The 20,333-nt window shown below is 42.2% G+C and overlaps 1 protein-coding gene across 5 annotated transcripts in view; it reads left to right on the forward strand.

Annotated features, from left to right (window-relative positions):
- Window positions 1-20,049, forward strand: part of FAXC (failed axon connections homolog, metaxin like GST domain containing) — a 75,888-nt gene extending 55,839 nt beyond the window's left edge. For 3 of the 5 annotated variants that reach the window (XM_027602024.2, XM_027602023.2, XM_027602021.2), the window contains 2 exons: window positions 3,065-3,181; window positions 11,555-20,049. In XM_027602024.2, coding sequence (XP_027457825.1) covers window positions 3,065-3,181; window positions 11,555-11,844 — 407 coding nt within the window. In that variant the 3' untranslated portion in view covers window positions 11,845-20,049. The remainder of the gene's footprint in view (window positions 1-3,064; window positions 3,182-11,554) is intronic. The other 2 variants (XR_003521404.2, XM_027602022.2) reach the window with 2 other exon arrangements.
- Window positions 20,050-20,333: the final 284 nt, after the last annotated feature.

The raw sequence follows: 20,333 nt of genomic DNA on the forward strand, positions 1-20,333 counted from the left end.
TGTTTTTTTATCCATATGTATTTTTTCCTCTTGCCTCCAAAGTCTTTGGGTTCTACAAAGACTCAATTTACACACTTCATTCTGGCATTTCCCTTAGACAATCCCTCTCCCTCTTTCTCTTTTTAAATCAAATTAAGATCAACATTTTCTTTTTTTTTCCTTTTGAGCAGGAAGTCCCTGCAGCTGTCCTCTGTCTTGTTTTTCTTCTCTCTGAAACTGTGTGGCCCTTCTCAACAGTCGTCCCTAAAACTATCCCATGGCTTCTGTATTGTGGGCTTCCTTAGGTTTGGGCCTTGTCTGGGCTGAGCCCTGGCACAGTCCTATAGGGATCACTGGCTGGCACGCCCCTCCTGCCCTCTCAGGATGGCACAAGAGCTCTGGGTCAGGGTCCCCCGGCCAACCTGCGTCACTATTGCCAGCCCTAAGGCCAAGGCATGGAGCCAGCAGGGTGCATTAAGAAATAATGGACACTTTTTTTTTAAGATTTTATTTATTTATTTGAGAGAGAGAGAGTAGAGAGTGGTGGGAAGGAGCAGAAAGGGAGGGAGAGGGTAGAGAGAGAATCTTTTTTTTTTTTAAAGATTTTATTAGCGAGAGTGTGCATGCATGTGCATGAGTGTGGGGAGGGCCAGAGGGAGAAGCAGACTCCCCGCTGAGCAGGGAGCCTGATGCAGGGCTCGATCCTAGGACCCTGAGATCATGACCTGAGCCGAAGGCAGATGCTTAAGGTGCCCCAGAGAGAGAGAATCTTGAGCAGACTCTGCACTCAGCACAGAGCCTGAGGCGGAGCTCAGTCTCATGACCTTGAGATCATGACCTGTGCAGAAACCAAGAGTCAGACACTTAACCAACTGAGCCATCCAGGCACCCCAAGAAAATAACTGACACTCTTGAGACAAATGATTTACCCAGGCTTGCTTTTTTATTTTTGTCCAGGTATGGACAACTTGCTCGTCCTTACCTGAGTAGATAGTTTGGTTAGGTTCAGCATATTGTAGGGAATTCCTTGGTCCCTGTAGAATATAGAATAGAAATGACTTTTTTTAAAGGTAATCTCCAGTTCCATTTGTTGTTGTTTTTTTGTTGTTTTCAACTTATTTTTAAAATTGAGATATAAATGACATAAAACATTATGTAAGTTTAAGGTGCACAAAATGTTGATTTGATACATTTCCATATGCTGGTATTGTGCTGTGTTGGTCGTTAACTGGCATCCCCAACTCCAGCCATTTCTCCTAGCTTGTTTGTACACAGTCATCAGATACTTAATTTTGTCAGCTTGCCACTCAAGAACAGTGAAATGGGTAGATATTTTGAGAGTACAGCCTTTAGAATCATGCCTGGTATGTAGTAAACATTGCATTAGAGTTTGCTTTATAAAAATAAGAAATTATTCTTACTTTCAAAGAACTTACCATTTAGCTGAAAAGAAAATGCACAAACAAGCAAAAACCAACCAGCACGTAGCACAGTATGGAGACTGGGCTACAAGAGGCAAGACCTCTCTGCTGTGTGCTCTCCTAAGTCACCTCACTTACTCGCTGAAACAGCCAGCAATTCCTCCCATTTTATGGTTCAAGGAATTGAGGTTAGTAGGCATAAAAGGCCTTACGGTTCTACAAGGTTCTATGTGTAATAGCGGCATTTGAACACAGGGCTGTCTGAACTGAGACTCCCTTACCACCAGATAGAATAGACAGAGAAAGCTTTGGAACGAGGCTCGTGCTGGATCTCGAAGGATGGATAGAATTTACCAGATGAGAGAAGTGGGGAGCACATACAGGGTGTGGGGGGCAGGGAAAGGGGTGGGCGCAGCCTGGGCAAAGATGTGACCTTGGGAAGCATGAAGTGTGCTGGGGAATGGGAAGTGTTCCCCAGGTTTGCTAGAGTAAGGGAGGAGCGACAGAGAAAGCCGGAACATGGGTTGGAGGCAGAGCGTAATGAGCCTTGAATTCCGAGTTTGGACTTTCTTTCCTAACCCATTTCATAGCCCATTGACGGTATTTGTGGGAAGGGGAGTGACATGGTGAAAAGAGCACTGTGGTGATTTAAGTCAGGTGGGATACGGAATGGGCTGGAGAAACGGGGGCTGCTGTCATGAAAGCTAATGCTTGAGGTTCCAACATATGGTGCTAGGTGCTTCATGTGCATGATGCCGTTCATCCTCATGATAGCCCTGAGAAGTGAGCACCGTTAATATCATCCTCATTTTCCGGATGGGCAGACAGGCTCTGAGAGCTTAAGTACCGACCAGACTCCCATACTGAGTAGTGGTGTTGCCAGGATGTGAACCAGGTGGGCCCAGTTCCACCCGAGTTGCCTCTGTTTGCTCCAGTGCCTGCCAGTGGCTCGGGAGACGGACTTGGGACAGTGTTAATGGGTCAGAGGGGACGGTCCAGGTGATGAGGACTGAACTAGTTCAGTAGCGATGGAAAAGGAGAGATGGGGGCAGCAGTGCGACACATCGTTGTGCGACAACCCGATCGCACGGCGGGGCCTGTAGTTTCATAGTTTCTCTTCCTGTGGAAGCTGGTGTTCAGTGGTGAGGACATTGCCAAGACCATGGTGCAGCATGGAAAACCTTGCCACGTAGCCTAGACTTCTTGAGTTCTTCCTGAGGAGATGTTTTAATTTAATAAAATAAGTGCTGAGGTTGGTGTGCTTGGTGTGGGTTACTTTTGAGATGGGTTCAGCAAATTTCCAGGTGTTTTCAAGCATCTCAAGTTTTCATTACTAGAGTTTGAGACAAGGAGGTGCCTTCAGAGGTCTGTGGGTGATCAGATTTCCCTTTTCCCCATGAACTCTCCTCCCTTACCTGCTTTTCTTGATATGTTGCCTGTTATTTCCCTGTTTGGCTATTGTATGGGTTGATCCAACACAGAATTAATTTGTTTTCCTTTTGTTTCTATTTTTTTTTTTTTAAGAAAAAGGAGGTGCATGCATTTTGACTCTGCAAAGCTTTTGACACACAGTTAAATGAACTTACAGAGTGTGCTGAACGCCATGGTGACCACATGGGGCAGTGCAGGCCAGCACAGTGACCTCTCTGCTCTGTCTGCTGCAGGTGATAAGAAGTACATCATGGGCCCCAAGCTTTCTACTCTCGACGCCACTGTCTTTGGACACTTGGCACAGGCAATGTGGACCTTACCTGGGACAAGACCTGAGCGGCTGATCAAAGGCAAGCCCTACAAACCCCTTCAGGCTTTAGGAGTTCCTGTGGGGTGAAGGGTAGGGGTAACACAATGGAGAATTCTGGGTCAATGCCTGTGAACTTGACTGTGCTTTATGGGGACAGCAGGCTGTGGTGTCCAGGGCTGGGGTCAGTTTCTTATGCTCAGGATGGGGAGGAGTTGAGGAAGACCAGGCTTCTCACCTGCCATCTTGCCTGGACTGTGTCCTCAACAAAGTTGACACAAATTGTACGGTGTCTTACACCAGCTCCTTACATAGTGGACTTAATACTTGTTGATACGGGGCTTAAATTCCACCTAGTGCCCTTGTTTTGTTGGTCTTCCTTAATTTCCTTGGGATGTTGGTGCCAAGCCTCACCACTTTCTGATCTATCTAGTTCGGCAGCAAACGCGGTGGGCTGGGGCTGATGGACACGTTGCCCATCTCGATGCTGTTTTTGAGTCTGAACTGGTGTTACGTATTTCACATGTAGTTATAAGTACATATGTTTCTGTATCATTTGAATTCAAAATGTTCTTTTCTCCTATTCCAGTGGGTATCTGTAGATTATACATTGAGAGTAGTAAAGCTAGTAAGTTCAAGATCGTGAAAAATGGGGGAAGTGTCAACAAATGTTTTGTAAGTCTGATACTATGTAAAATATTATTATTAGTAGTAGTAATTGTTGTGTATTTTGGCCAAAGAAACACAATCTTGCATCTTTGTAGTATGATCTTGGCTGTAAGACCTGCCAGAGTTACATTATGGACTGGAGGGTAGAAGTGGGGATGAATGGGACCAGACGTAGAGGAGGAATGAATATATGTGTAGGGGTGGAGGGAGTGGTAAGCCAAGAATAAAATTCATGTTGGCAAGGGGGCAGGTAAGGTAAGCTCAACGTGGGTCGATGTCAAGGGACCAGATCTTTGTGTATGTACGTTGGCAGACAGACTGGCGGGGTGGGATGTACATGGAAGCTGGGCCTCTGGGAGAGGCTTCTCCTGTGTTGGTAGATGGGAACTGTTTGGAGTCATCTCCAATTTTTTTCTTAAAGATTTTGTCTATTTATTTGAGAGAGAGCAGAGCGAGCGAGAGAAAGAGAGCAGGAGCGGGGGGTGGGGGTAGGGGCAGAGGGAGAGGGAGAAGCAGACTTCCTGCTGAGCAGGGAGCTTGATTCGGGGCTCGATCCCAGGACCTTGGGATCACAACTTGAGCTGAAGGCAAACACTTAACCTAATGAGCCACCCAGATGCCCCGAGTCATCTCCAGTTTGAAGAAGTACCTAAGCAAGTGCCTGGGAGTGGGGATATAGGGATCAAAGTCCAATATTTGGGTTTGGGAAAGGGAGTGACGGAGTTGAACAAGGTATTTATGCCCCAACTGAGAAGGCTGGGGATGTAGATGAGATCACTAGTGAATAGCATATAGAATGTTTTTAATGTTGATGGATCGATGGTCAGAACTAAGCAAGGCAGAATCATACAAGAAACTGAGGCAGGTGAACACCACTCATGTGTGGTGGCCACAGGTGGGTGGATAGGAAGGTTGGTGAAGGCTGTAGTTCTGTGTGTGCGTGCGTGCGTGTGCGTGTGTGTGTGTGTGTGTGTGTGTGTGTGTGTGTGAGATTCATGCGCATGCCCAGAAGCTCAGACCAGGCTAAGGACAGGAGGAATCATTCTCCAGATTCTCCTATTGGTGGGGATGGGGCTTCAGATACATTACCAAACCTCGTTGGAATGGATCAGGCATTGACTGAAGGTCTTCCAGAACTTCAGCTGGGTGAAGCTAGGGATAGTATGGACTAATATTTAATTTCCTATGTGATCAGCATAGAGCTGTTCCTTGTCTTGCAATATGTTGGAAGTTACCTAAATTGAACATGTTATCCTATTGGTGATGTTTGTAGCATTTAAAATAGTTTCTCTTCATTTTAATCATCTAAAATATATTGGTTCCCTTTAGTTCATTTAGAGGTATGTTTTATATCTACATTCTATTCCTGTTTCTTCCTACTCCCTCCCTCCACTTCCCTAGCACACCACTCTTACACACCCATGAGTACACACACTGCCACATCTCCTCACCTACTTCTATACACATATACCCCGAACACACTCACTTGTATACATGCACGCAAGCGCGCTAACACACACGGCTGACGTCATCTGTTATGAGTCAGAAGCATTTAGGTACCCATTATGAGTAGAACTATCAAATTCTTTAGAATCCCTTCTTGCAGGAATGAAGCATCTTTTGTTAAATTATTTATGACTTGGCCCTTTTCACTTCTACTTCCTGGAAGGACTCGAGACATTTAGTGTTCTTTTTAAAGAAATGGGTCAGCCTTTTTGGGGGATCAATTTTGAGTCCCACCCACACATTGGGGGAATCTGACACCATTGTCTGCGAGGGACTTTGGCACATAGTTGCATGTACTTTGGTTCTTAAACAAGTTAGCAGCTTCCAGCTCTCCTTGGGGACTGGTGTAGCATGAATCATTAAAGTCCACAGAGGGTCTCTAAATCACATTTTGGTCATTGGTTGTATGCCCTTCCAAACCTTATGATTGTAGCTGCTAATAGGCAAACTACTACTCTGGTTTCTGCTTCTTTCTCCGCCTTTGCTCTTTCTGTGGTGGAGACTTGCCCAAGAAGTAACAAGAGGAAGGAGAAGCAGAAACAACTAAGTACCTGTATGCTTTAGAACTGGCTCAAATCCAGGAGCGTGAATGCTTGGATCAGGCAGTTTTCTGCCTTAGCTTTGGAACGGTCAGAGCGCTATTGGCCTGGCCGTGTGTGTAAGTGTGTGAGTGTTCTGGTTCTAGATATTAGTTACAGTATCTAGCCACATAGTGTACCGGAGCCATCTAAAACAGTGAGAAATTTTCCTTAATTTAGGTGAGTAAGATGACAGACTTTGAATATTCAGCAATTCTTAAAATATACTGAGTATGTGTTTGTGTATTATAGATGTAGATATATGAAATATTATTTCCTTGCTGGAGAAAATTTAGAAAAGATAGAAAAATTAAAAAATATAACTTGTGCCCCTTGTCACCCACAGAGAACTACTGTTAATTATGTGGTTTGTGTCCTCCTCTTTCATCAAGTACATGTATGTGTTTATTTTTAAAAATTGGGATCATGATGTTGATATAGTTATAAACCTATAGTTTTAATTAACTGTGTATCCTGGCCATTTCCCTGTCATTAAATATGCCTTAAAACAACATATTTAGTAGTTGGATAATATCCTATCCTATGGCTACATTGTAATTGATGTGATTAATCTTCTTTTTCTGGACTTGTGGCTTGTTTCACATAATTTTTTAACTAATATTCTCTGGTGAATATTGTATAAAAATATATTCTTGCTAATCTCTGGTTATTTCCTTAAGCCAAATTTCTAGTTGGGGAATTTCTGTCTCAAAAGGTCTAAGCTCTTGGTCTGTATGGCTAAATTGCTTTCTAGGAAGACTTGTAGCCGTGCGTCTTCTCATGAGCAGTGTCTGAAAGCACCTCAAATTTTATTCCTCAGGATCGAATATTTATTTTGAAATTTTTGCCATTTTTCCAGTAAAAAAATCTCAGTGTTACTATCAGCAAGGTCGCCAAGTGACATTTGACATTTTGTTCAGCGAGTCCTTCTCAGAGAATTGTGCGTGGATCAGGGCCCTCTTTTGAGACAGGCGTGGAGAACCGCAGAGCCTAGAAAACCGGACCAGAAGCACCCGACGGGCAGTTGTGCCCCGTGCCCGCCCGCCAGGTGGCGTCACCGCAGAGCTGCACAACCTCATGCTCTTTTTCGGTATCTGTGAGAACCACACTTTCTGTGTGCTTCTGGAAAACTTTAGTCAGGAGCTCTTTTACCAACAGTTATTTATTGTTCTTGGATGTCTTTTCTTGCTTATTATCTGACTGATTGATAACTTTTTCCACCTTTCAATCAAGTGCTGGATATCCTTGAGAAACAGTTGAGTCTATCCCCACCCCTGCACTTACTGTTCTCCATCTGGAATGTTCAGGAAGAGGTGGCTGTGGGGCATTCGGGGCTTAGGGAGGGGCTGGCTCAGGTGACTTTTGTGGGTATTTGTACTTTGTGATCTGAGTCAGTACCCTTTAGCTTCAGGAGATGAGGGGGAGGTGGTGTCCTCATCGCACCATTCAAGTTTGTTTCAAACTTTTCTGGAAGAGGACATGCTCTGTGCCCTCCCTGCCTGTGACAGAATGCTGAAGAGAGCGAGCATGGGCATGGCCAGCACCTCACACAGGTCTGCAGCAGGGAGGTGCCGAGTAAATGCCTGCAGACCAGATGAGTTCCTGTGGGTGCCCGCCCCATGTATTCCAAAAACTTGATGGTTAATGACCGAGGGCTGGGCAGGGGGAGCTGGGACATGCTGGCAGGCTTCCCCCGTCACTTCTCCCTCCCTCTCATTCCTGCTGTGCACGATTGGCAGCTGGGAGAAACTGAGCCCTGGGTTCTGGGCCTGGTTGACAATGTTTTCAGTGTCAAATTGTACAAAATGTTTTTGAATGTTAGAGAAATTGCAGTGATACAGGAAAATAAAATGAGTCACTTTTTTTTCAAAGAGCGGTGGGGGATATTTCCATTTGGAGAAACTAAGAGAAAAGCTCTTTATTCTTTTTGGGAGTGACCTCTGGGTTGAGGACCATTTGGCTTTCTGATAAATAGCCTCTCAAGCTGTCTGAGCATATCACTTACCACTCATTAGTATTTCACTAATGTACTTTATTGGAACTTTAAATTTAAAAATACAGGATTGTCAAAATGAGTTGAATTATACAGGAATATTTTAAAAGATTTATGACTTCCCCCTCATCCATGTCCAATATCCACCCCCATGGAATAACCAATATTAAGAATTTGGAATGAATCTTTCTGTGCCTTTCTTTTTCATGTGCAAATTTACATACATGTATATAGTAGTTTTGGTTTGTTTTTACTATTTTTAAACTAATCAGTGGAATGGTGTTATACACATTACTTTATAACTCCCTCTTTTCACTTACGAGAATATCATGCCTTTTTAACAGCTGCAAAATATATAGAATTGAATCACCATAATTTATTCAGTCAGTCCCTACTGATGGACATTCAGGCCATTTTCATCTTTCTTTTCTTCTTTATTTTTTACTGACACAATGATGTTGACATCCATATACATATATCTTTACATACAGGTGCTTTTATTTTAGTAGAATAGAGAAATAAAAGTGGAGTTCTGAGCCAACAGTTAGAATTTCAACAGATGACATTGGATTACTTTCCAAAAAAGGTTATAGCAATTTATAATTCCACCAGACATGTAGTTAAAATGCCTGACCCTTCACATTGGATGTTATCAGACTTTAATTTTTACCAGTTTGATGTATGAAGTTGTTATCTGATTATTGAGTACACTTTGAAAAAAATGCAGTTTTTCTATTATTTCACAAGGTTCACACCTTCAACATAGGCATTTATGTTAACACAGGCATATCACACACACACACACACACACACACACACACACACACAGCCTGTTTCTACTGCCAACTTTTTTCTCTTCTTTTGGTTGGTAGCATGGTGAGTGGGTCAGGGACAGAAGGGATTGGCAAAGCCAGACAGGGTAGAACTCACCCAGAAAATTTTATTCTTTATTCCACTGTTTTTATCAGTGGCAGGATATGAGGATGGGTATGTGGGCTCCCAGTTTTTGCTTATCAAAAGCAATCCCTTTCTGGACTGCATAATAGAATGATCACTTCTTCTTGACAACTCATTATCTTTGAGGGGCAGCACCTGTCTCCTCATAATTCTTGAGACCCTGAAAAGAATTATAGAACCATCTTCTGTGACAGGGCGTATGCAGCTATTAATTCCCAAGCCAGGCTGTCGGCTCATCAGTAAAGAGAGAGAGAGAGATTAGATTTGTGGTGAAGGGCATGGAGTCTGGAGACTGTGGGTGTTTGAATCCTGGCTCTGCCACTTTCTAGCCATGTGACCTTAGGCAAGTTAATTAACCTCTCTGTTGCTTCAGTGTTCCCATGACAGATGGGGATAATAATAGTTCCTGCCTGATAAGATTGTTGCAAGGACTAATTCAACAGATGAATAAAGCACTTCAAACAGTGCCTGGTACACAGTAAGGACTATGTGCATATTTGCTGTTGTTATTATTATTAATTTTTATTGCACGCTTGAAGGGGTATTCACGTCACACAGGAGGAAGGCAGGGCAGCTCTCCTGGAAGAAAAGTGAGGAAACAGGCAGTAGAAGAAACAGCCACAGAAGTGGCTAGAACCATATATGGTGTAGATCCTGTGGATACTGTGAATAGATTCTGGCTTTCTAGCTGCTCACTAACCACCTCATAGTGAATGGTCTTGACTGAGGCAAACGCAGCTGCCCCAGACCCTGCTGTGAAGTGACCATAATCCCCCCCCACCCCGCCCCACCGGCCAAACTTTGCAGCTGCCTCCACAGCTTTGTCCAAGTCTGGGTTACCTGGGACTGGCAGCAGTATCTGGTGAGGGGTTTCCTGACTGCTTCCCTGAGGGAGAATCTAAGCGAAGACTTTGTCTGCATCATTTCAAGGAGCACGGGTGTTGGCTCCTTGGCTTCTGGCTCCTGGGCGTGTATGTACGTACAATCCCCGAGTAGGGGGCAACCAGAATGGACTCTTACATAGTGTGAGTGGAACTGTTATGATATAAGGCAACTGAAAATAGTGACCTGGAACCAATATTAATCCACCGGTTTCTAGGGTCCATGGAGTAGAGGGATTCGCTTCTTTATGTTTTATAGGGAACAGGCTTATTGAAGTAGAGCAGCAATCAAGTTTTGAAAAATTTTCATGGGAAAATGTATATAATAATGTTATGCAAAGTAACAGGAAGTAGTAATAATGACAATAAATAAATAGAAAATATGCTGAAATAAATTACACCAAAATGTTAATTGTGATGACCTTGATGAGATTGATAGGTGCCTTTTGTTTTCTTCCTTATCTAAATGGTATACATTTTTATATATAGACTTCTAATTTAACAAAATGAGAATGTATTATATTCTTTGATAGAAAATAAAATAAAGACTATAATCAATAGATGCATTAATGTAGAAACAACCTAAATGGCCATAAAGGGGGTGTGGTAAAAACAAAATGAAACTATGGTACATCTGAATAATGAACTACTGTGCAGTTATCAAGGTGATAGTGTGAAATTGAAAGTTTTTTATTATAGTTTGTCAAGTGGGAAAAAGTAGAGTAAGAAACAATATATAGTAAATGCTAAATAGGAAGTGTAAATATATGTAAGTGTGTATATAAGTATATACATTTCCGGAAGAACATAAAAATGTTATTACAGTGGATGTGATTATTGGTAATGCTTTTATTTTTTGCGTATCCATCACTTTCTAATTTTCTGCAATAAAACATGGATCATCTATATAATAAGTAGATGTTTATATGACTTTTAAAAAACAAACATCCAAAGAATATTCTTAGGGCGATGAAATTCTGTAAGGGATAGTGACAAATTATGTATTGTAAGCAGTGTTGCCATCTGGTGGATCGAAGGCAAAAACTCACTCTCTTCATTTTTCATTGGGAATTAAGAAATGAATGTCAAATTCTGTGTCATGTTTCGGACAAATGCTTGGACAATTTTAGCAACTTAACAAAAGCGTTCCTTTGATTCGCATGAAAAAGAAGTAGCCCAGTGAGTGGGAATGTAATTATGGGTGTAGCTGTTCAGTTTTATTTAAAAAAATTAAAAAAAAAATACCTGTTTTACTAAATGCACCTGTGGGCACACTCATCCATAGACAGTTCTGAGTTACCCATTTTACTTAGGATTATTTAGGGAAAAATTTACATCTTAACATACCTTTTTCCAACTACTTGGCATAGTACCCAGTCCTTAATAACACTACAAATATTTGTGAAATGAATGATTACTTCTGGCTGACTTAGCCCAACTAACCGTTGGTGTATTTTCATGGGCTATAAATTAATTTAAATATGAACCATCGAAGCACCAGTTCTCTTGATAAGCAAACATAAAATTATAATGCTTTACACAGCCAAATGATGGTAGTTTAGCTGCCATTTTGGATAAACTACCCACCTCCCCTCATCACCATAAGACTCTCTCCTAAATCTCACTCAGCCCACTCACAAATGTAGCTTTCCCCACTCACCTTTCTTCTTATGTGCATGAAAACCTAAATATTTGATGGTACCTCTGTGGAAAAACATTGTAAACATCTCCTCGACCATATTCTTCCCAGTTCCCTGGGCCAAGTGGCTAGCTGAGAGACTGCTGCCTTTGAGAATTAACCCTGGCTTTCCTTACCCCCCACCCCCCCGCAGGTGAGCTGATCAACCTTGCCATGTACTGTGAGAGGATAAGGAGGAAATTCTGGCCCGAGTGGCATCACGATGATGACAACACCATCTATGAGTCTGAGGAGAGCAGCGAAGGCAGCAAAACCCACACACCCCTGCTGGATTTCAGCTTTTACTCAAGGACAGAGACCTTTGAAGATGAGGGAGCAGAGAACAGTTTTTCCAGAACCCCAGATACGGATTTCACTGGACACTCGCTCTTTGATTCTGACGTGGACATGGATGACTACACGGACCACGAACAGTGCAAGTGATGTTCAGCCTCGCTGACCCTCTTCTGCCGGAGCTGCCACACCCTGGGGTTGGTCCAATTGCCCAGGTAGAAATCCATCTCAGCTGGGAGGAGATCTTCGTGCTTGGCACACTTCTCACAAGCTAACTGGACTCTAGCAGCCTTATTTCTTTTTGTACAAACAAAACACAGAACCATTCAGATGGCTCCATTTAAAACAAACAGGCAAAAAAAAAAAAAAAAAAGTCAGCATGGTTCCTGAAATCCATTTTTGTTTTCATTAGAAAACTAACATTGTGTGGTAGAGCAGGTGCAAGAACAGGTTGTCTGTGGGTCGTGTTTATGTAGATCCTCTTCAACCCGAGGGCTTAGTTGTGAGACGGATTCTCGAGCATCCTTCATCCACGTGGGTTCGAAGTAATGAGCGAAGTCATCAGGAGAAATGTAGGAGACAAATGTTCTATGGTGGCTGCTTGTATTTTATGTGTGTGTATTGTATGTTGAGATAATTCAAATAAAATCCATAGATATTCAGTGAACACCTACTATGTGCAAAGCACTGTGCTAGGTGCTAGTCAGTATAAGTTTTCTTCTCAGTCCTGCCAGTGACTACCTGTGTGATTTCGGGCAAGTCCCTTAATTCTTGTGTGCCTCATTTCCCCCGCCTGTAAGGTGGGGCTGACAATACTCTCCACCTACCTACCTCACAGGGGTGTTGTGAGGATTCATGTGGTAACATTCGGCGCTTTAAACCTCTTGGAAGAGCTGTGACATAAACACAGCATTTTGGTCTTGATTGTGCTTCCCACGTATGAAGAAGATTCGAGGGCAAAGGAATTCCATATCCAGCCAACAACAGCCACAGTCACGCGCAAAAACCGAGCAGACGAGACACGTGCAAAGGCGCAGCTAAGACGCTGGCCTCGCTCTTCCCTGTGATCTTGCTTGAATCGAAATCTTTTGTTGAAAGAACCTTGAACATATTTTTACAGATCGTCAACAGCTCCAAACAGTCTTCAATGCTGTGTATCTGCAGAAGTCTTTCTTTCGTTGCCTGAACACACACTGGAATGTTGGCCTTTGTTGACTCCCGAGGGTTAAGTTGCCTCTGTGTGGTTTATCTGAGGGGAATAAAGCTCAGGAATATGATGGGTTTCATAGAGGTGAAGGGGAAAGGATTTGACTGCTTTTTCTAAGCAGACGCTTGCCAGCTTGTAATGTCTTTTTGAAAACAAACCTTGCAAGATGTATTGAAAAGATGAAGTATGAAGAGGATCATGTTACTGGTATCAAAGCACTTTGTGCAGTGTAGACTCTATGCAGTTTTACTAATGCAACTTTTCCAGTGTTCTCAGCCATTGCCCCATGAGAGGAAGGCAATGCTGAAGACAAATCTTAATGTTTCTTAAGGATCTCCCATAGCCTCCCTGGGCTCCCTCTCCTTCCCCGTAGAGCACATGGACCCTTGCGGTTACTGTATTTACTAAGGCACTCTGTCTCTGAAGACATCATTTTTGTTGACTTAGAACATTTTCCAGTGAAATATGGGGTGAAGATGCCGGGGTGATGGCCATGCATTTGGGCTAGGAGAGTCAGTGTTAAGATTTATAAGGGCAAGCAGAACTGCTTTACTCCTGATCACCACAGACGCACTGGGCAATGGCTATTCATTGTGGGACTTGAGAGGCACTGCTTTAAAGACCGCAACGTGTGCTGAGAAGTTCATGTACTTTGCTTGAAAAAGACTCTCTTTGAATATGGCTTTTGCAAAAACAATCCTAAAATGCTGTGGATTCAACAAAGAGGTAAAGGGGGAGAGTTGCTGAGGCTGTTTACCATTGAAGCAACCGTGTAGGACATATGTAACTGGGAGGAAATGCAGAGTTGCCCTGAGTTAGAAATTCTTACTGCACAGGAAACCCAGCTGTTAGTAGCTTATTAAAACCATTCATCTTTGAGAGGACTCTTTGGTGCCTCATGAAAATGTGGTGGAGAAGATATGAATGGATGAGCGTGTTTTATCTCCAGGGTCACTTGGGAGGACTGTTCACCTCTTTTGTCTCTAACAAACAAGCATGTTCCAAGGTCAGCTGGTGGTAGTTCTGTGTGACTAGGGAAACTGTGGGCTTGGAAATTTGAATACAATAAACGGATGGGCTGTAGACCTAGCCGCGCAAAGACCGAGTTGCCCTGTCCCTTCCCCTAGCTGGAAAGAGTTGTGTTTGAAATTTTGCCCACAATTTATTCTTACTATATAGCACCAGGTGTGTTGTATCTTTACTTCAGGAATGATTAAGTTATGACTGTGTAGAGCCCCATATTTTTTTATCCTGCATTGCTTGGAGGGCAAGTACTGGAGAGCCAGTGTTCATTGTAAAGTTAGTTATTCTATCTAGGTACCGCTCACAGGGGCTTGAATGGACATTACCACTTGGAGTCTTGGGTACTAGCCTGACAGGTCATGACTGGGTAGCCACCATTTTGTAGGTGTAACTTGATTTGGAACCCTGGAATAATATCCCCAGGTTTTACCTTTTCAGCGTGGGTTATGGAAACAAAATGACCAAGACAGAATCGGTGTGGTGTTGATGACCTGGGTAGTCTTTACTGGGAGGGCTTTAATTTTATCTTTTTAATTTTAATTTTATCTTTCATTCTTAAGCTCTCCAGATTTGAAGTATTTTCCAGTATGGTGAACAGGTGCTACTTATAAGAAAAAATAAGAAATTAGGGGACATTTTGGTTATCTGGTTTACTTGTTCAAGTTGTGTTTCTTTTTTACTGGAAAGTAACTTAAGGAAAGTGTGATCATTAACAGATGTTCTTGGTTGGGCAGAAGACCCGCTAGCCACCTGTTCTTTATTTTAACCTGTCATTGTAAAAATAAATTCTGCCCCTCTGTCCCTCTTCCTTTGCCCCTCGTCCCCACTCCTCAGGATTGAGGAGCAGCCGTGGTATGATTTAATCTGCGTATGACAGAGTAGATAGAAGGGCAGTATAAGTTTATACCATTCTGTTGTTGTAACATAATGAATTGTGAACAGTGATGCTCCCGAGGCCATGGGCTACCCAGGTGACTGATCATAGACTTAGAACAACTTGGACTCGAATCACAACTACCCTCTGGCTCTCCAGTGAGCCCAGCCTGTGTGTACTGTGGTATTAGGTATTAGGATATGTTTTCCTGAAATAGAGTTCAAGGAAAGGAAGAGCTAGGGATTTTAGCTTCCTGGGTCTTGCCTAGATTATCTGAGAGAAAGTGTAGAATCATAGCAATGTATAGCTGGGCCATGGGTTAGTTGTAGAAAGCTCCTTACGAGAGAGCCTCTGAGGTTGTTATTGGCTCCGTGTCACATGCACATTCATTTGCAGGGCAGGACCCGGACTGAAGTCTTTCACCTTGCCTTAGGTGGTTCTTGCTATTACACCACTTTGACTTGGTTTCCTTTTCCATGTCCCCTGAGAAATCACTTCATGCTCGTGGAACCAGCATGTCCCCAGCCTCTCTCAAAGAGTGCTTGGAGTCTTCCACTCTTGTCCTCCATGTCTCTTCAGCCTGGTCCAGACCAATTCAGAGATCTTTTGTTAGGATTTACTCTGTGCAAGGCACTGCTAGGCTCCATGAATGATACCAAGTCACCAAGACTCATTATTCTTTGTTACTTATCTTTTAAGAATCCATTCCCATATGCTCACTCATTGCATATTTACTGATCACCTACCCTGTGCCAGGCCCTGGGACCCACACTGGATATAGAGTGGTGAACAGAAGAGACATGGCACCCTAATTTTAGGGCATCTTTTGCTTAGACTACTATGATAGCCTCTTTTAAAGGCTTGGTCACTTCCCTGATCCATTCCACCCATCACCATTAATTTTTTTAAAAAGTTCTGGCCCTGAGGGGGTACCATATTGCCTCAGGGTGAGGGCCACTCCCTGGGGCCTGGTATTCTCACGTCTTCCTTCATCTCATTTCCTGGGGTGTCTCCCAGGGCTCCTCCATGTGAGCCATCCAGTGCATCCAGGTTGGTCTGCTTGCCGTTGCCTAAACATGCCTCATGTCCCCACTCTGCCTCTGCTTATGCTAGCCTCTCTCCTGAGATGCCTGCCCTTCCTGTCCACTGGCCCAACTCATGCCGACCTCTCAAGGCCCAGCTTCATGAGTTCTGCAAGAAGACTTCCCAGCTCATTATAGTCTCCCCTTCCTCTGGAAACACAGCACTCACCATTTCCTTCCCTGATGACTGCACGGGAAAGGTATGCCCAAAAGCAGACCACGCACTAAAAGGTAGTGGTTTTAAATTGATGTCAGAGATGCTACTGATAATCCTATGAAAATCCTCTACCTTATTACCAGAAAAATACATATATGCAAATATACAAAATGTTACATGTAAGTTCAGATTTAGAGACCTGAAATCATCCATGGATTCCTTAGGGGGCTCACGGACCCCAGCTGAAGAAGCCTTCTATATAAAGAGTCTTTAAAAGTGACCATTGTTAGTGTTCATTCTTTCTTGCCTTTGACCTATTCAGAGAGGAGAAAAATTGGTATGGGATGTGTGTGCAAAAGCAATGTCTTATTATCCGTGTTGAGTGTGTGTTGAGTGACAGGGAAGGAAGGAAGAAGAGCTGTCTTACATTAATTGAGAAAATAGCTTTGTTTTGACAGATTTGGCATTTTGAAACTGACAAGGTTTTATTAATGTTTTTGTTGGTTATCTTTAAGCCATCGAAAAAGTTAGTTTATCAAAATCAATTCAGGGCCACGTGAGCTTCATATCAGCTCTCGAACCTACCACTTCCGCATGGGTAGGCTGACCAGCTGTGGGCTTCAGGTAGGAGAGAAGAGGCTGGAAAAGATCTGCACAATCACATTTTCCTGTATTCATCCATTCATTTATTCATTCATAGGATAATTGTTGAGTGTATTTTCAATAAAAGGATGGTGCCTTTGTTGATAGGTAACTACTCAGGTTCTTCTCTGTCGTTGTCGTCGTCTTTTTTTTTTTTTTTTAACAGGGTGAAGTTATTTTTATTGCTCCTGACTATGATCCAAGATCCTTTGCTCTCCTTTATGTGCAGTGCTGTTTAAGTTGAACAAGAATCGATGAAAGTACATTTGATGACAAATACTTCTAAGTCTGAATGCTGAACTCTGGCAACCCATCTTTAATAGGTCCAGCCATCAATTATGTATGATTGTGGAGTGCTTGACCTTTATTTAGTTGCTTCCAGTGGACTGGGTGAAACTTGGCGAAATTTGAAAGGATCCCCTTGGTGGGTGGGGCAGGAGGTCCCATTTGCCTGGAGCGCTCTTGCTAGTGCCAGGAGTAGATGCAAACACATCTTGAATGTTTTCTTCATTTGAATTCCTTACCAGAAACCTGAGTTTTTAGTCCCTGACTTTAAAGAATATCTGAAAGATATTTAAGGTTCCTTAACCTTCAGGATAAGATGAATGAGTAACATATTGACCTTGGTCTTTAGAGATGGTTACAGAGGAAACTGAAAATAGCTTAAAGGAAAGTGACTCAGCTCTCTTGGGGCTGACAGTGTGACCCCCTCAAGCATTCTTGCTCTTGCCAAGGCAGGGGACTTGTCCCCAGAACACGACTCTCTGAAACTTCTGTTGCTGGCTAGATTATGGCAAAGTGGGATGCTCAAATTTCAAGAAGGTTATTGTCCTAAATTGTAAAACTTGTAGATAAATAGAGGGGCCCATTGCAATAATAAACTAACTTATGAATGTGGTCTAGCCAGCACCAACACTGTGATCATTTTAGTGGGAGAGACAAGTTACCTAGAATAAAAGATTGGTAGAGACTTTAGTGTTCTTATATAATTAAATAATGTCAGCAATGAACTTGATGGCCTTCTTAGATTTTTAAAAATTGTTGTTGTCCCTAATTGCAGCTTTAAATATTTTGAAACAATCCACCAGTTGTAGAACAATATATATTTATGATAATGGCTAATTTTATAAAAAGTAGTATTACTAAATATGACTAATTCAACCCCCCCCCTTTAGCAGGCATCTTTTTTTTTTTTTACTTTGTGGTCGGAATAGAGTAACTCATTTATCAATGATAGTTAAACCTTTTCCTTTCTTTAGTATTTTTAAAAACTACCTGTGGCTTTAAAAACAATAGGATTCAGCTCCTGAATTGCTACGTTAATTAGCTGTGTCTAAACAGATAGCAGAGAGAATACAATTGTTCAGTGGACGGCTAGGAAAGAGAAATTCTTTGGATATTTTCCCTCCTCTTAAAAAGCAAAACAAAACAGAACAGCAATCTGTGGACTTTTCCCTTTAACAGTTGTTCAGAATTGGAAGTGTTGTGTCCTATTTGCTTCTGTCTCTCGATAAGAGATCCCATTTGGCTTATTCAAACACAAACCATGTCCAAATGATTGTATTTTTACTTTAAACAAATTGTATCTGACTTCTCTTGCAGCAATAAGATTAAAAACAGTGCTCAAATTTTTGAGACATCTCTGCTTCAGTAGGGGTGACATGTTTGTGTTCCTCCTGTCAAAATGATTACCTCAAGTAATCCATCTCACGGGATCATGCTTATTGTAAACATGTGTTTTCCCCAGAGATGTGCATCATGCAGAGTGTCTGACAACTCACACGGTGGTGATGGTCGGGAAGATGAGGGTCTGAATCCTTCATCGGGTGGTATTAGGATTTTGCAGAGTGGGAGGTGACAGATGTGACGGCTTCAGGCAGCCATGTGGTATGGCTGTGCTAGAATGTGTCAGGCACATCAGAAGTTGTCTCAGTGGTGGCTTTAGTACCACAATACAGAATCCAGGCTCATCAATCAAAAACACATGCAATCGTAGGGAGGGGTTGCTTGTGGATATACAAAAGACCGGTGCAGGAAGCACTAAAGTTACATTGATCTTTGTCTTAATTTATATGCTCAAGCTCCGGGATTGTCTCACCTGAAGCCAAGCCTGGGAAGTAGGGGAGCAGCTGAGAGCGGAGCGCTGGCCGCCACCCCATTTCTTTGACTCTGGAACTTCCTTCTAGTTTCTCAAAAGGGTTTGTGGCATATGGTTTCCATTTTATAAATATAAAATGTACAAAATAATTTATATTTGTTTTATAGATGTCTTTTAAAGGAAGACACCCCAAATGATCTATATTGAGGTAGTGGTCTCCAAACCTTTGTGCTCATTCACCCCACGGTAAAACTTTCTGAGCTTGCCCTTTAGTATATTTATTTGTAAACACACACACACACACACACACACACACACACTGCTCACACTGCTTACTGATATGTACATGAAAAACCACGGCAAACATAGAATTTTTCAAAGACTATTCTCAATAGAGTTTAGGGAACGGGGCAAGGTGTATTTAAGGGCAGCACCTAGAAGGCTGCAATCGATTAAAGAATGTGTATGTAACATTTGTGGCAAAGTGGATGTAAAATAGGCATGGGCGCATGATCGTAGGTCAAGGAATGTATGTATGTGTGTATTTATTTTTACTTAAAATGGGCATTTTTGGTTGGGGAAGAGAACAGTGAAGAAAGAGATGTCCCCTTTACACGAGCTGTTTTTAATTCTATTTTTTGGGACCACTTGATCTAGAATGTTTTGGAAATTTCTGAAAGATTTCACAGTCCATGGATTTAAGCAAAATAAGAAAAGATAGGAGGGGGAAAAACAAATAATGCAAATACAGGATGTATTGCTTGAGAATTTCAGTACCGATCTGAAAAGCATGTTCCGATAATTCCTGGTAACCATCATCTCACTGATTATATATCTCTCTTCTATTTGTTTATAACCCCACATCTCCAAATGTGTGGAAGATGCACAGATTCATTTTCAGATATCTGAGGTAGAAGGACTGATGTTGGTATCATTTGATCCCACGTTTCAGCTGCTTGGGGGCTGATGGGTGGACACGGCCTGGAAGCATTTACCTGCACCATCTGTTTTGCAAACACAGTGAATGGCATCTTGCTGAACAAGGGCCTCAATGTGGAGGTGGCATTCCAGTGTTTATTTCTGGACCTATGAGTTACTTTAGCACAGTTATTGTTAGTAGTTTATAAAGCCATATTTAAACTTGTACACTTGATTGTAAGATAGATTTGAATTGTGTACTATGTTGATTACTGTATATAAATGTGGAAATTCTGTACATTTGGTCTCAATGCTGTATGTATTTGATGTGTAAATGATAACTAGCAGTTATGAAATAGCTTGCTGTGAATGTCTTTATTCCCATTTGCTTCTCTTTTGCAAATTTAAACTTTACACTCATGAGGAAAATCTGAAATTTTTGCAGCTAACATACTGTTAAGTGGTGGTCTCTTAGATTCTTGGGAAGATCTTTTCCTTGTAAGGCTCTTGTATAGTTAAAACAGAGGTAATGAATTTTTTAGGCATATAACTTTTGGATCAAAAATTCAAATGAGTGTTTTTTTATGGAGAAAAACAGGTCTTTGAATATGCTCTCCTGCCCTCTCCTGCCTTTAGAT

Source organism: Zalophus californianus, chromosome 7 (genome assembly GCF_009762305.2).
Source record: "Zalophus californianus isolate mZalCal1 chromosome 7, mZalCal1.pri.v2, whole genome shotgun sequence".
Lineage (NCBI taxonomy): Eukaryota > Metazoa > Chordata > Mammalia > Carnivora > Otariidae > Zalophus > Zalophus californianus.